We start from the raw sequence: 16,159 nt of genomic DNA on the forward strand, positions 1-16,159 counted from the left end.
AATCTGCTTTACAGGGCTGTTGGGAGGATAAAATGGGGGAAGGGAGAAGTATATATGTCACTAGGCATGCCTTGGGGTGAGGCAGATGCGCTGGCTGGATAAGTCATCTTTATTTTGCTTTGCTTTGCTGTCCCTATAGCCTCTGATGCATCTTGAAACCTACACGGCTCTGAACAGCCTAATTAAGTCTGCAATACCTTCTGGACTCCCATTTTTAAACTGCTACAAACTGCAGACTTGCGAGTTTTTCCTCATGCCCTGAAACATTCGCTCTCCCCCTCTCCACTCCCCCCCTTTCTCTTTTATGCTGTAAGTTTAGCCTGATGATTGTATCGCAGTTCCGGGAACTTGAACACTTGCTGACTCTTTTGTGACAATTCAGTTGGTCCCAATCAAAAGGTATTAATGCTCTGCTGTCAGATTTGGGGTTTCCATCCCACCCCCAAACAGACTAGTGCTGCTGCCCCGAAACCTGGTCTATTTAAAGATGAATCTTGCCGTTAAAACCAGGTTCCTGGCCCCAAAATTAGCAGGCTCTTGCATTCTTGTGATACTGTATGTTGAACAACTTGGGGCCCAAATGCCCCCGACCAACCTTGTACAGTGCTGTCTGGGGTGGCTGGGTGTATGACTCCCCCTGCTGGCTGTTGTGCAGGCTTGCTGTAGGAACTAGAAGCTTGATGTTGATTTGGGACCAAAAAAGCTATGGGGAAGGGTCATCACCTGAAGAGGGGAGATCTCCAAAGGCCTGGCTGCTCTGTGGGAGGCTGGCAGTGGGCAAAAGGGGAGCAGTTGGGAGCTCGGAGCCTGCAAAGAGAAACCTGCCCCCTCTCCCACAACAACCCTGTGCTCTGTGTTTGTGAGAATCCAAGAAGAACCTTGCTGGATTAGGTCAAAAGTCAGTCTGAGCTAGCAGCCAGATTTTAACAAGGGTCAGCTAAATGCCATAAATCACTGCATGAAGACAAGACACTCCAGTGGTGTCTGCCAGACCCATTACGCATTAGCATGCGGCCTATGAGATTTCCTTTTGTCTGTGAACCCCTACTCTGTGAATTTGTTTAGCCCCCTATTAAAATGATCAGCAACCCTGTGGCACAGAGTGGTAAAGCAGCAGTACTTCTATACTGTGGTTTGAACTTTCTGCTCACGACCTGAGTTCGATCCCAGCGGAAGCTGGTTCAGGTAGCCGGCCCAAGGTTGACTCAGCCTTCTATCCTTCCGAGGTCGGTAAAATGAGTACCCAGCTTGCTGGGGGGTGGGGGGTGTGAAGTGTAAAAGACTGGGGGAGGCAATGACAAACCACCCCGTAAAAAGTCTGCCGTGAAAACATTTTCGCAACGTCACCCCAGAGAAAGAAATGACTGGTGCTTGCACAGGGGACCTTTCCTTTCCTTTTCCTATTAAAATTAGTGTGCCTGACTTCCCCTCCCCAGGCAATACCTTTGTTAGTTGCTGAATTTTATGGCAGCGAGTCCTAGAAATTTATTATTCTATGCATGTATCAGTTTTCCCTGAAGCTGCTGCCGAAATATTTGGGTGGTCCTGGTTTCTAGAGTTAGTGGAGAGGGAGGAAAAGTTCTCTCTGCTTTCCACTTACCCTGTGTAATTTTCAGAAGCCTTCATTGTGTTTTTTCCCTCTTCAGTATCTTGTAAAACCCTTGGCATCTCCAGTTCCAAGGTCCAGGCAGTAGGTGATGTGAAAGGCCTCAACCTGAGACCCTGGAGAGCTGTTGCCATTTTGAATAGACAAGACTGGTCTTGACAGACCGAGGGTCTAATTCAGCAGAAGGCAGCTTCATACGTGTGTTCAGCAGTCCCAGCACAGAACCGCCACCGTTTGCCATAACATTAATTCCAGAACTTTTTTTGTAGCAGGAACTCCTTTGCATATTAGGCCACACCACCCTGATGCAGCCAATACTCCAAGAGCATACAGGGCTCTTAATACAGGGCCTACTGTAAGCTCTATGAGGATTGGCTGCATCAGGGGTGTGTGGCTTAATATGCAAAGGAGTTGCTGCTCCAAAAAAAAAAGCCCTGGTTAATTCATTTATACCCCACCTTTCCCTCCATTGAGAACCCCAAACTTCTTATGTTGTTCTCTTGTACTCTGCTTTATCCTCATAACAACCCCAAGAGGGAAGTTAGGTTGAGAGTATGACTGGTCCAAGGTCACCCAACAAGCTTCCACAACAGAGTGGGGATTCGAACCTGGGACTCTGAGATCCTAGTCTAACTCTCCAACCACTCCAGCATCCTGGACCTGGTTCTCCGAGGACTTGTGGGCCTGACAGAGCTGACTGAACATATTTTCTTACCCCCAAGCAAGGGACTCCTATGCCCTGCTGGGCCCTGGTTGCCGGTGGCAGGGCTGGCATCAGTATGCTTTGAGGTGGGGCATCTGTTTGGGCCCTCACACTCCTCTGACACCTGCCTACACAACTCTTCCCTTGCCTGATTGCCTGCAAGCACTCTGCTTCCTCTGCTCCTGGCTACTTGGCAGCCAAGTACTGCCAGAGAAGAGTGCACTGGGGTGACAGCTGCAGCGGCAGCTCTCCCAACTACACAGACCACCCAGTGCCACTGTGGGGAAGGGATGCAGGGGGCTAGGAGCACGGGGTCACGAGCAGGCAGGGGAAAGATGCAAAGGTAGATGGGGGGGTATGTGGCTGGGGGCAGGGGGGGGGGAGGTGTGAGTGGGGACCCTGGTGGTGGGCAGAGGAGGGGAGAGGGGGCCTTAAGCACTCTCTCCAGGGCCCATCAAAGTCTGGAACCCACCCTGGTCACAGGGGTTTGTCTTGGACCCGAATAGATATGCATCTGCAGGAGGGGATGCCGGTCCGGGAGCCAGGCCCATAGCTGTGGAGGCCCCTGGGGGCACGGCCCTTCCACCCAACCCCCTTCCTCCTGTATGGCCCCTCCTTTCCCCATGACTCATTACCCCATTTTTGCGTTGCGCTCTTCCCACCCCATTCCTGCCTCCCCCGGTCTCTCTGCAGCCCCGTTTTTGCTGCTGCTGCTCTCCCCGCGCTTTTCCCTGCCTCTTCCGCTCTCCCCATGGCCCCATTTTCGCTGCTGCCACTCTCCCCGTGCTCTTCCCTGCCTCCCCCGCTCTCCCCACAGCCCTGTTTTCACTGTTGCCGCTCTCTCCAGGCTCTTCCCTGCCTCCCCCACTCTCCCCACAGCCCTGTTTTCGCTGTTGCCGCTCTCTTCAGGCTCTTCCCTGCCTCCCCCACTCTCCCCACAGCCCAGTTTTCACTGCTGCCGCTCTCCCCTGGCTCTTCCCTGCCTCCCCCACTCTCCCCACAGCCCTGTTTTTGCCACTTCCGCTCTCCCCGGGCTCTTCCCTGCCTCCCCCACTCTCCCTGAAGCCCCATTTTCACTGCTGCTGCTCTCCGGGCTCTTCTCTGCCTCCCCCACTCTCCCCACAGCCCCATTTTCGCTGCTGCTGCTCTCCCCAGGCTCTTCCCTGCCTCTCCTGCTCTCCCCACGACCCTGTTTTTGCCACTTCTGCTCTCCCTGGGCTTTTCCCTGACTCCCCCACTCTCCCCGCAGCCCCATTTTCGCTGCTGCCGCTCTCCGGGCTCTTCTGCCTCCCCTGCTCTCCCCGCAGCCCCATTTTCGCTGCTGCCACTCCCCCCAGGCTCTTCCAACCCCCAAGAGTATGAGACCAAGTGAGCTGGAGTCAGGCAGCTGGCCGCTGGAAAAAGCAGCCAAGCCTCCATGCCCCCCCCCCCAATTTTATGCCCTGGGGCCCCCCCTGCCCCAAAATTTCTGGCTACGGGGCTGCCAGGAGCTCAGCTGGAGAACCAGCCTGGAGTCCGGCCTCCCTGCGTGTGAGCCACCTCCTGCCCATTCCCCTTCTGCAGCCTTTCTGTCAGGGTCCCTGGCTAACTCTGTCGTTAGTACTATAATGGAACCCTGAACACCTAGCCCGCTGTGCGAGTGCTGTCTTGCACCGTTCTCCAGAGAACAGCCACAAAGCTTCTCTCTCTTTTTAGCAATTAAATATTTAAAATTCTGGCCCGACTGATCATTCTACAAAGCCCTCGTAATATTGTCTTCTCACTCCCTTATGGCTTGTTTGCCATCAGCAGTTTCCCTTGCTGCTCTCCGGGAGTGAGGGGAAAAGTGTTGAAGGCTGGCCATGGATAGGGTGAATATTTGGTCCCTTAGATTGCGGGGGGGGGGGGGGGGGTGAGATTGGGTTTCCCTAGGCCTGCAAAAAGCCCAAGAGGAAGGCAGGGAGAGAGGTTATCTGTTGGCCCTCCCACTGCTTAGGGTGGCCCATTTGTCATCGACCAGAGCTCAGGGCCTTTTCCATGGAGGCTCTGGCTCTGAGGATTGGGCTCTCTGAAGAGGTGAAGGGAGGGGGCCTTCCCTGGAGCTCTTTAGGAAGTGCCGTGAGGCCTTGTATGTTTGCCAGGGCTTTTGAGGGGTTTAAATGGCAGCCATCTTTTAAGGGGGGGGGGGAGAGAGATGTTATATTATTTCTATTTTGACTGAAAAAGTTTTTAACTTATGTTGAACCATAAGGAAAGGGAGGATAGAAATGTTAAGCAAAAATAAATAATAAAAGAATCGGGTATAGTTGCCAGATTTGCAACAGTTTTCCCATAGTGAATCCAGGCTAAACTCAATGTAATGTTTCTTCCTCGGAGTGAAGTTCAGAAAGTGCTAGGAGCTGAAGGAGAACCTGACTGGATCAGATCAGAACTCCACATCTTGTCTAGCCTCCTGTCCGGCAGCAATATGCCAGACATGAACAAGCAAGCAACAGCTTTTCCTCCCGTCATTTGTCACCAGCATCGTAATACGTAGAGATATACTGCCTCTGAATGGGGAAGTTCCATTTTGCTCTCGTGGTGAACTTGCACTAACGGACCATGAGTCTATCAACAAACAAATCAACTTGAATGAGTGGTAAGTCATGTCTGTTGTGGCTGTGAATTACTTGTAGTGGGAAGAACGGAAAATGGATTTGCAAGTGCTGTGACATCACATACGCTATCAGAATAGCACCTTTGTTGACGGAGAGAGCACAGTTTTTGCTGATTTCCCCCCTCTGCTTTGTCCTCTTCCCCCCAAATCCCTAGAGCCCCAAAGCAGAAGGGGGGGGCGCTTCATGAGCTTCAGTGGGTGGGGAGAAGGCAGGAAAGTCCCATCCACGAACCTTTCTCCTGGCCGCAGTTTGGATCTGTCCTGAAGTGACCACTGATCACTTTCATTGAGTGACCCTCAGGCTCTAGTATTATGAGAGAAGCTGGGGGGCATAATTGGGACTAAAGCAATAATGTAATACATTTTGATTCCCCCAATTTGAGTTTAACTTCTTCTTTTCTCCAGATACATTGGTGCAGTCTTTGCTCCCCCCCCCCCCACTGCGCACTGAATCCTTGCAAGGGAGGAGGGAAAAAAGCAAGCCTTACTGTCTTAATAAACAAGAGTTTAATTATGTGAATATCCATGTGTTTCCTTAGCTTGCACTATTTTTTTTCCTGCTTCTGCTGTGTCAGGGGAGGGGAATGCCCTGCCGTTGCACAGTTAAAGTTTTGTTCTGTGACCATTTCGTATTTTCCTTAGCTGCCTTCTGGCTTGGGAGATTCCTGTAGGCTGAATCTGCAGCCCTAAGGGCTAGAGATTTGAATTGGGATGGGGTGAATATGAACATTCAGTCAAGTTTTATGGCAACTCTGTGGGGTTTTTGAGACAAGAGACATTCAGAGGGTTTTGCCATTGCCTGCCTCTACATTGTGACCCTGGTATTCCTTGGTGGTCTCCCATTCAAGTACTAACTAGGGCTGACCCTACTTAGCTTCCAAGACCTGACAAGATTGGGCTAGCCTGGGCTATTGAGGTCAGGGTGCTGTTAATCTGAATCTGCATTATTAATGTTAATGATTGATCTGTTGGATTGGCAACCTTTTGCACAGCCTCATGAGACTCATAGTCTTCCACCTACTGAGAATATTACTCTTTCCCTGCCTTGACCTGGATGACCTGACTGTGTCATATCTTGGAAGATAAGCAGCAGGGTTAGTGCTCGGATGGGAAACCAGCAAGGCAGAGGTTTACTATGCAGGGGCAGGGAATGGCAAACCACCTCTATTCAATCTTCTTCCATGGTCTCTGTGCTTCACACTCATGGGATAGAGCGCCTGCGCAGATCCCCGAATCGGTACCTAAAAAGCCCGGGATTTTTTCGCTCTCAGCACCAGTGGGCATGCGCAGGCGTCCCAGTACGCATGCTCACCGGCGCCAGTGCAAGGATCCCACCAGTTCCTATCTGACCGCTGCGCTGAGAGGATTCCCTTTCGTGTCCCCGGTCGGTAAGGTAGTCGTTGGATTGCCTTTATCATTGTTGTATATAGCCCGTTTGTTATTTTCTTAGTGTAGTTAGTTGTTAGTTAGTTAGTAAAAAAAAAAAAAAAAGGTTGTTGTTGTTGGACTTGCCCTTCGGGGCTTAGTTTTTCTCCCTGGTTTTTTCCTTTCAGAGGCTTTCCTGAGCGGGTTTTTTCCTTGCGTCTATGGAAAGACGTTGGGGTTTTTTTAAGAGGTGCCGATCCTGCGGGAAGAAGATTCCCCCCCCCCCCGACAGCCATTCCCTCTGTCTCCTCTGCTTGGACGAGGGGCATAGTGTGGATTCTTGTTCGCATTGTTTGAGCTTCTGCAAGCAAACGCGCAAGAATCGAGCAGCGAGGCTTTCAGCTGCATTGGTCGAATCGGCACTTTGGCTGCAGAAGATGGCATTGGGCTCATCGGTACCGATGGGAGAGACCACGGCCCCCACGGTCGCATCGGCTGATACATCGCTGATCAGGACCGAGATGCCTATCGAGTGCGGGCATTCCACGAAGCGTCCCTCTGAAGAGTTGGTGAACACCCCAGCGGAAAAGCGTCGGGATGATTCGGGGACCCGATCATCCGCACTGAAGAAAGCGAAGTCTAAGGAGAAGCAGCAGAAGAGATTGTCCCACACTCCTTCGCCCTCTCATGACACTTCAGCATCGATGGCTGTTCCCCCAAGAAAGATCTTGGCGTCCCCATGTCGCAGCCCTTCGGTGACGAGTGGCAGCGCTTCACAGCAACTCCGTCTCTCGGCATCGGAGCATGAGATCGATCTCACCCGGCGATCCCATTTCTCCGGATCGAGGCGGCGCAGTGAGAGTGACTCAGTCTCTGAGGTTGAGGGGTCGGCACCGATAGAGCTGTCAGAGCCGATGGACCAGGCTAGGGGTCGAAGGGAATTGGAACCATCGACGGCAATTCGTCGCTTCCCACCACTACCACCTTGGGATCAGTGCCACTGGCCTCCATATTCGTACCCCTATCCGCCGTACCAATGGTACCCACCTCGGGACTTTGCAGAGTGGGACCGGCAATCTGAGGCATCCCAGATGTCGAGACTCTCCCAGCATTCCAGGCATTGCCCTTTGGCATCGATCTCCATCCCGCCTGACAGGCTTGCTGTAGCAGTGGAGAAGGTCCATTCACGCTCGTCGGTAGCGGTTCGATCGCCCATCAGAGAGTCGACACCGATACTCTCAGAACATTTGTTGCAAAGAGAGTCCTCATCGTCGGACTCCGAGGTCGGTACCGACGATCTGGACAGGGCCCTGGAGTCTTTGCCAGTGTCGCATATGGCTGAAGATCTTCCTATCTCACCATCGGAGGATCTGAAGTCATATGGGGACCTGGTAAAGAGGATGGTGACCTTGCTTTCCCTTCCAGTGACACAGCCGCAACCCATCGTGGATGATACGATCTTTGATATTATGCAACGAGACACGTCTACGGCAGTTGCATTACCTGTGACGAAGGTGATACTTCAGGCAGTGAAGCCTGCCTCCACTCCAGTGTCACCCAGGAGACTGGACCATATGTACCGGTCCAAGAGGCTAGGGCAGAATTCCTCTTCTCACATCTGAAGCCGAATTCTGTGGTTGTGTCATCATCCTCAAAGGCTCGCAAGATTCATTCTTCCCCACCAGATAAGGAAGGGAAGAAGTTGGATAATGTGGGGAGGAAATTTTACTCTGCAGGGGCTCTGGGAGTAAAGGTATATAACTATGCTGCATGCATGGCTAGATACCAATACTCGGTATGGGATCAACTCACCTCCTTCCTGTCCTCCCTGAGCGAGGAGAAAAGAACGGTGGCGAAGAAGCTGCAGAAGGAGGGCTTTGCTGTCGCCAAGCAACAATTGGCTGCAGCAAAGCACATGGTGGACGTCTCCACGAAAACGATTACGTTGGCCGTCTGCCTTCGACGCCACTCTTGGCTGAGGTCAACAGCCCTCCAGCAAGACACCAGGGCCTTCGTGGAGGATCTGCCTTTTGAGGGAGAAGGCCTCTTCAGCACTACTACTGACACTGCTCTGCAAGAAATTGATAAGAGCATAAAGACCTCCAAGAACCTGGGTGTCCAGGCTCCTTCCAGAGTTCCCAAATCGAAACAGTGGCACAAACCCTGGGTTAAGAAACCTTACCAGATGTTCTCCCCAGAACAACAGTGGCGACCTCGCTCTGCTCAACCGGAAAGCAAGTCCCCATACAGGAGGAACAATAGGAACCGATATGCTTCTCAGACCACTGGCAAGTCCAAGGACACTTGCCCCCCAAAGCAGGGCCTTTGACTTTCCCATAGCACGCGTCACCATCCTCACCCTCTCTTCATCCATCCGCCTCCGCCCTTTCCTACCGGCCTGGGAGTCTATCTCAACGGACAGGTGGGCGCTTTCCATCGTAGCGGAAGGCTATAGAATAGACTTCGCTCAGATTCTGACCCAATCCATGGTAATCACCACACCCCCTTCCCCACCTTTGCTGGCGGAGGTGAGCAATCTCCTACAGAAACAAGCCATAGAACGGGTCCCGATGGAGGCCAAGACGGGAGGCTTCTACTCTCATTACTTCCTGGTTCCCAAACGGGATGGGGGTTTGAGACCAATCATGGACCTTCGGAATCTCAACAAGTTTATTCTGTACCAGAAGTTCAGAATGTCCACTCTGCAAACAATCCTGCCCGTCATCAACCAAGGGGACTGGATGGCAACGCTGGACCTCAAGGATGCCTACTTCCACATCAGCATCCATCCTGCGTTCAGACGTTTCCTTTGGTTTGCAGTAGGTTTTCAACACTTGCAGTTCAAAGCCCTTCCGTTTGGCCTGTCCACTGCACCTCGGGTGTTCACGAAGATGATGAGCATTGTGGCTGCTCATCTCCGGCTTCAAGGAATAGTCGTCTTTCCATACATCAACAACTGACTCCTTGTGGCGGAGTCGAAAGAGAGTTTGTCATCCCACATTGCCGTCACTCTTCGTCTTCTCGACACCTTGGGTCTGCAGGTCAATTTGGAGAAATCACACCTTACTCCATCAAAGACAGTTCAGTTCATAGGGGCTTTGCTGGATACGAACCTGCATCGTGCGTTCCTGCCTCAGCAGAGAGCGGTGGACATTATCAACCTTGTGCAACTTCTGCGAAGTTGAAAGTGGGGCACAGCGCAGCAGCTGCAGCGGATGCTGGGGCTGATGGCAGCGACGACAAGCGTGCTACTTTTTGCGAAGCTGAGGATGAGAGGCCTACAACTCTGGTTTCTTCGTCAGTTTCGACCATTGAGAGACTCGCCTCGAAAGATGTTCGTGACTCTTCAAACTCTGCAATGGTGGAAGTCAAAGAGCAACGTCTGTCAGGGAGCTCCATTTCATCTCTTTGCACCTTCTGTGACTATCACAACAGATGCATCTTTGTGGGGTTGGGGGGGCCACATGAATGGTCTGTGTGTGGGGGGCCCTTGGCCTCTGAAATTGACTCACTGCCACATAAATTATTTAGAACTGCTGGCAGTTCATTTTGCTCTGCATTCTTTCAGCTCCCTGGTGGCAGGGAAGGTTGTTGCTCTGCTAACGGACAATACCACTGCCCTGTGCTACATCAACAGTTGGGGGACAGTCTCTCGACGGCTCTGCGCATTGGCATTGGACCTGTGGTCGGAGTGCCTGGACTACGACCTCTTCGTGAAGGCTGCACATCTCCCTGGGGTCCTCAACTTGCAGGCAGACTCAGCAGTGGCACAGCTTCCCCGCACGAGTGGGAACTGCAGTGGCACTTCCTCCAACCTGTCTTTCAGCTTTGGGGGTATCCTCAGGTGGATGTCTTTGCCACAGCCGAGAACAGGAAATGTCCTCTGTTTTGTTCCAGAGGGGGTGTGGATCCAGAGTTGTTGGGAGACGGTCTGCTGTTTCCGTGGGAAGGTCGGTTCCTATGTTTGTTTCCGCCTCTGCCGTTGTTGACAAAGGTGGTCAACAAAATCGCAAGAGAGAGACCATGCTGCATCCTGGTGGCCTCGCCAGAACTGGTTCCCGATCCTGCTCCAGTTGGCGAGGGGGGGGTCTTCTACCAGTTCCCGGCGCAGCCGGACCTTCTGTCAGCTCAGGGAGGTCATGTCCTCCATCACAATGTGCCTCACCTGAAGCTGACAGCGTGGCTTATCGACCCTGTGGGTTCTCTAGCAGAGTCCATCACATATTCCTGAATAGCAGGAAACTTTCCACCCGCGCTTCCTATGATAGGAAGTGGCGGAAGTTCCTTCAGTTCCTAGTTGATCCTTCAGTTTCTCCCGAAAGGGTGGTATTGTCAGTAATTTTTGAGTTTTTGTTATCTCTTGTGGATGCTGGCCTTGTTTTTTCCTCCATCAAGGTTTATTTGGCAGCAATATCTGCGTTCCATGAACCAGTGGAGGGACATTCTGTTTTTGCACACCCTCATTCTAAGAGGTTTTTGAAGGGTCTGCTTAGGCTTCATCCCTCATCCAGATCGCCCCCACAGTTGTGGGATTTGACTTTGGTGTTGGACAGACTGACTCGTCGTCCCTTTGAGCCGATGGCCACGTGTTCGTTACAGCTTCTCTCATGGAAGACTGCGTTTTTGGTAGCCATCACATCAGCACGTCGTGCGGGGGAGCTCACGGCGATGCGTTGTGACTACCCGTATCTTGTTTTTTAGGAAGCTGGAGTTTCGTTAGCTCCTGATATTTCTTTTCTCCCCAAGGTGGTTTCTCAGTTCCACCTCAACCTAGAAGTTTGGTTGCCCACTTTTCACCCTACGCCTTCCTCGGATGAGGAACGTAGGTTGCATGCTCTAGATGTGAAGCGTGCTTTATTGTTTTACTTAAATCGTTCCAAGGTTCCAGGATTTCGTCTCAGAGGCTGTCAAAATGGCTCACTGAGACTATTAAACTGTGTTATTTGTTGGCTAAGAAGCCGTTGCCTGGGCCTATTTGCGGCCACTCTACAAGGGCGATGGCGACGTCGGTGGCGTTCCTGAAAGGCGTTTCCCTGACGGATGTTTGCAAGGCTGCCACCTGGTCTTCTCCGCATGCCTTTATGAAGCACTACGCGCTGGACGTGCATGCTCAACAGAGGTCTCGTTTGGGAACTGCGGTGCTGCAAGCTGTTTCTTCCGGTTGACCATCTTCCCGCCTCCAGGTATGTCTTGCTTGCTAATCTCCCATGAGTGTGAAGCACAGAGACCACGAAGAAGATAGGCAGGTTGCTTACCTGTAACTGTAGATCTTCGAGTGGTCATCTGTGCATTCACACTACCCGCCCTTCTTCCCCACTGCTGACGGTCTCCCTCCAGTAAAGGCTTCCAGCAGTCAGGAAGGAACTGGCGGGATCCTCGCGCTGGCGCCGGTGAGCATGCATACTGGGACGCCTGCGCATGCCCACTGGTGCCGAGTGCGAAAAAATCCCGGGCTTTTTAGGTACCGATTCAGGGATCGGCGCAAATGTTCTGCCTCATGAGTGTGAATGCACAGATGACCACTTGAAGATCTACAGTTACAGGTAAGCAACCTGTCTTTTCTTGCCTTGAAAACCCCTGAGATTTTGCCAGAAGTCCAGCTGTGGCTTGATGGCAAAAAGACAGGTGTCCTCTTCCATGGTTGCCATTTAATTACCTGTCCGCAATCATGCAGACTCTGTGAGGGGATTCATTTCACCAGCTGCGCATGTGGAACAGTAGCTGCAAGGCAGAAGGAAGTGGAGCTCCACCAGCACAGCTGTGGCACAAGTGCGAAACTGTTCACCAGGCTGCTCGTGTGGGACAGTGGTGGGATAAGGAGAGGTGAGGCTCTGCTTGTGAGAGATCAGAGCTGTCAAAAACAATTTGTTCACTTGGCAGAGATGTTCACTTGCAGATTTGCTAGTATTCCTAGTTCCAGAGGGCTTCATAGAGCTAGAGAGCTCAGTTTTCTGGAAGAAAGCAAATGTTCTTATGTGGTTTACCCGTTCAATGAAGATAGCAGTAGTTCATAACAGGGTTCTTGTCCCCCTCCCCCAATCTTGATGGACTTTTTTTTCCAGGTAGAAATTTGACATGGATTTATGTGAGTAAAAAGTTCCCTGCAAGGAGAAACCTAGCATTAAAGAGAGCAAAAAGAACTAAGAAGTGCATTAACTTGTGGGTTATTTTTTACCTGAGGAGCATTCAGAAATGGTGTTTCCCCCGCCTGCAGAAGATGGTGTATTCTGCTGAAATGCTGCATCTTTTGCTTCATGCTGCTTGTTTCAGGAATGGGGGAGTGGATTGGCATCATAGGGACTGGAGAATGACTGCCCACAAAGTTTTGCATAAAGTTTTTTTGCACCTCTAGTAATGGTGACCTTGGGAGGTTTTTCTGGCTTTCTGCTGCCATCTACAGCCACAACATGCCTTCTGCAGCTGAGCGGGTATGTTACAGCTCTCATTAAAGTTTAGATTCTATATGATTGTTGGCAGGGCTAGCTAAAATACTTTGGTGCCTCAGGCAGAAAATCACCCACATGACACCCACACTGATTGAGAGAGAGCGCAGTCCACCAAGACATCTTCCAGACATGTTGAAGTTGGGAAACTGCTGGATTGGAGTTTCTGCATGCACGCACAGATCGCCTTCCAGAGAACCATTTTAGTTTGGGTACCGCAGCATCCAGAGTCGGGACAATTCAAAATGGGTCTGTCTTTGCCCTCCCCCCACGCTGCTTTCCCAATACTTTGAGCATGAAGAAGTCATGTTTTTCAAGACAATGTTTTCCAGGAGATCCTGCAATCTGCTTTCCTTGAGACTGGGTTTAATTTAATAACAGATATTTGGAACAGCCCAGTGCAACCCTGCTTTATTTATTGTGTATTTATTTGCAGAAATTTACACCCCACTTCTCTGCCCTCATCAGGGCCACTGAGGCAGCTGACAGATTAAAGACATACCTAATAAAAACAACCGTGAAGACCTGAACAAAACCAAAAAAATCATTAAAACTAAGTTCAAATATGTGTACAGTACAATAAAATACACATAAAAATGACAATTCAAACCTAGGGCTAGAAGGAGGGGTCATAGAGGGAATGCCACACAAAATAAAAAAGTCTTCACCATTTAGCCCTTGACAAGTCCCTGGAACAATCTGTGTCATAGAATAGGATTACATTGTGCCTGGATTTGAGAGAAGCAATAAGTGGGTGCAGTATGGAGGAAGGAATCCATTCCATTGGTACTGGTTTTAGAGCGGACATTGAGGGTGCCAGCCTATGCTAACCCAATGTTCCCTTCCCTTTGTTGTTCCAGATTTCTGCTGGTCTTCAGTTGTCTGGTCCTGTCTGTGTTTTCAACCATCCCAGAACATCAAAAATTCGCCAACCAATGTCTCTTCATCCTGGTAAGGGGGGGCCTCCTTGGCTTCCTTCTCATTTGTCTTGCTCTCTGCTGTGTGCCCCTCCCCCCAGTCTGTTCTTTCCTCCTGTGATTCTTCCCACCCACTGCCCTTCAGCCCCCCTCTCTCTCCTCTCCAGTGAAGTGGCAGACTTGTCTCTTAAACTGCCCACAAAGGAGTAAAGTACATATTCTGGGGAAAGGTTTGGGGATGGGCAGGAGAGGAAGCCATTTTGCTTTTGGGAGCTCCCTGCCTTCTCCTCAGCAAGTGGGGGGCAGGTGATGGCAGATCCACCTGTGGATGGCTGTCTTGTTGCTCACCTAGTAAACCCTCAAGGTTAATTGTTCACTCATCCTGCCCTCTCTCTAGTGAGGTAGTAAGACTTTTCTGCCGTGGTAGGGCCTAAGGGTGCCTACACAGCCTTTCACTTGCTCTGTGGACCAGGCCAAAACATTTTGGGACTTGAACTCATTAAGTCACTTTCTACAGACATTTGATTTCTCAAGGCTAATCTTGTCTCCTCTGACTGGCTGCCTCTTTTTAGAATCTTAGTTGGAGGTCTTTAAAATCACCCCTGTGATCCTTTTTTAAAATAGAGACAGATGCAAGGATTGAACTTGGGACCTTCTGCATGCCAACTACATGCCCTAACACCAAGCTTCTTCCTAGCTGTCTTATACCAACTCAGACTATTGGTCTATCAAGGTTGGTCTTGTCTCCTCTAACTGGAAGCAGCGCCCTGGGTCTCTGGTCAAGGTCTTTCACACCACCTGATCCTTTTCTAAACTGGAGATGCTGGAGATTGAACCTAGGGCCCTCTGCAGGCAAAGCTGGTGCTCTGCCACTGAGCCACAGTCTTTCCCCAAGAACATGAAAAGCTGACCCATAGAGCCTTACTTTGTGGATCTTTTGAGTTTGGCATTGTCTACTTTAACTGGCAGCAGCTCTCCAGGGGCTCTGCTGGAGGTACTGTGCCTAGAACTTGGGACCTTCTGCATCCAAAGTGGTCATTCTGCCCCTGGATCACAGTCCCACTCTGGACATGAAAGATCCAGATAGCATTCCTAAACATGGAGGAACTGAAATTTTAATTTTGTTCCTTTAAAAATGTTTTAATTCCAGCTGCTCAGGTTGGCTTGATTCCTCTTCTGCCATGCTTATTTTCACCATCAGAATCCACCCACCTGTCTTCCGCAGAATGTAATTTGTCCAGCAGATTCAGTAAGATCTATTGTTTGCAAGTTGCTCAGAGGGGGAAACCAACAAGCAAAGAAATACTAGCCGTATTTCTGGATGCGGGGGTAGAGGATATCCCAGAATACTAAATGTGGGTAAGAAGCACCTGGAGCCGGGCTATCACTGACTTGGTCACAAGTTACAGTGAATGTGTCTCCATGGTACACTTGATATTTCTTTATCTCTGTGTTGAGTTATTCTCATGTTATGTTCACTGCATGTACAGCCGAACGTGTGGTTTAAATCTCATGTTTATCCAGGTACTGGTCCTCAATTTCATTTGTAAAGCGAACGTGTGTTGGCTTTATCTTACAGGCTGGTATACATGCATACCTGCTTGTATGTATGTGTCTTCACTGTAATGTGTGAACAGGGAAACTGTTTGGGAACACTGACTTGGTCCTGGTTGGAGGATAAATGCTGGGCTTTTGGGCTGATTTAGCAAGTCTTCTATTGTATAACTTCTTAACCTGCCATCTGGTGCTAGGTCAGTCTGTGTTTAAAAAAATGTGAATGACAGAGAGGGAAAGGTGTGTGAGGCAAGGTAGAGGGAGCTGAAACTGAGGGAAAGAAAAACTTTAGAAAAGCAAGTTTCCCCCCAAACTGTCAAAAAACGGCTGATGCTAGATTTCTTCCGATGGAGATGGAGACTAAATTAAGAAAGGCCGTGTGACTTAATAGGGGCTTGTTTGTGCGAAAAAAATAAAGGGGCAGAGAGGTGACGAAGCAGGACAAAGCTGACGCAGCAGCAAAGTACACCCTCATTGACTTCTGTTTGGAGGGTGCAGGAAGGGACCCAAGGGGGCTGTTCCAGACGGAGTCGCAGGACGGGGCTGCCGGCGCTTCCGTTGACTTTCCCATCAAACTTTGGCAGAAGCCATCAAGCTGCAGGCTTCACTTCCTCCCCCCCCCCCCCCCCCCACTCAGGAGTCCTGAACTAAGGTACCAAACAGATTCTGAAAAAGAAGCAAAGGAAACCAAGGACATCCTGCCCTGAGCCCGAGGCAATGAGGCAGAATAGAAACAGGGTTATAGAAATAAATAAAATCCTGAGGTGATCCAACAACCACCAGAGAATGGATTGGGGATGTGGGGGTGTTCCAGACCTGTTTTCTGTTCATCCATCAGGGCCTCCTTTTGATGTGGGACCAGCAGGCAGCCACAGCTCAGCTTAATTATTTCAAGTTAATATGTGGAATTTATTGCATTACATGTGCATTCTCTAT

At 50.5% G+C, this 16,159-nt stretch overlaps 1 protein-coding gene across 5 annotated transcripts in view; it reads left to right on the forward strand.

Annotated features, from left to right (window-relative positions):
* Positions 1-16,159, forward strand: part of KCNQ4 (potassium voltage-gated channel subfamily Q member 4) — a 167,649-nt gene that overhangs the window by 111,115 nt on the left and 40,375 nt on the right. For all 5 annotated transcript variants that reach the window (XM_060258209.1, XM_060258210.1, XM_060258211.1 and 2 more), the window contains exon 2: positions 13,613-13,703. In XM_060258209.1, the coding sequence (XP_060114192.1) occupies positions 13,613-13,703 (91 nt within the window). The remainder of the gene's footprint in view (positions 1-13,612; positions 13,704-16,159) is intronic.

This window comes from Heteronotia binoei, chromosome 17 (genome assembly GCF_032191835.1).
Source record: "Heteronotia binoei isolate CCM8104 ecotype False Entrance Well chromosome 17, APGP_CSIRO_Hbin_v1, whole genome shotgun sequence".
Taxonomy (NCBI): domain Eukaryota; kingdom Metazoa; phylum Chordata; class Lepidosauria; order Squamata; family Gekkonidae; genus Heteronotia; species Heteronotia binoei.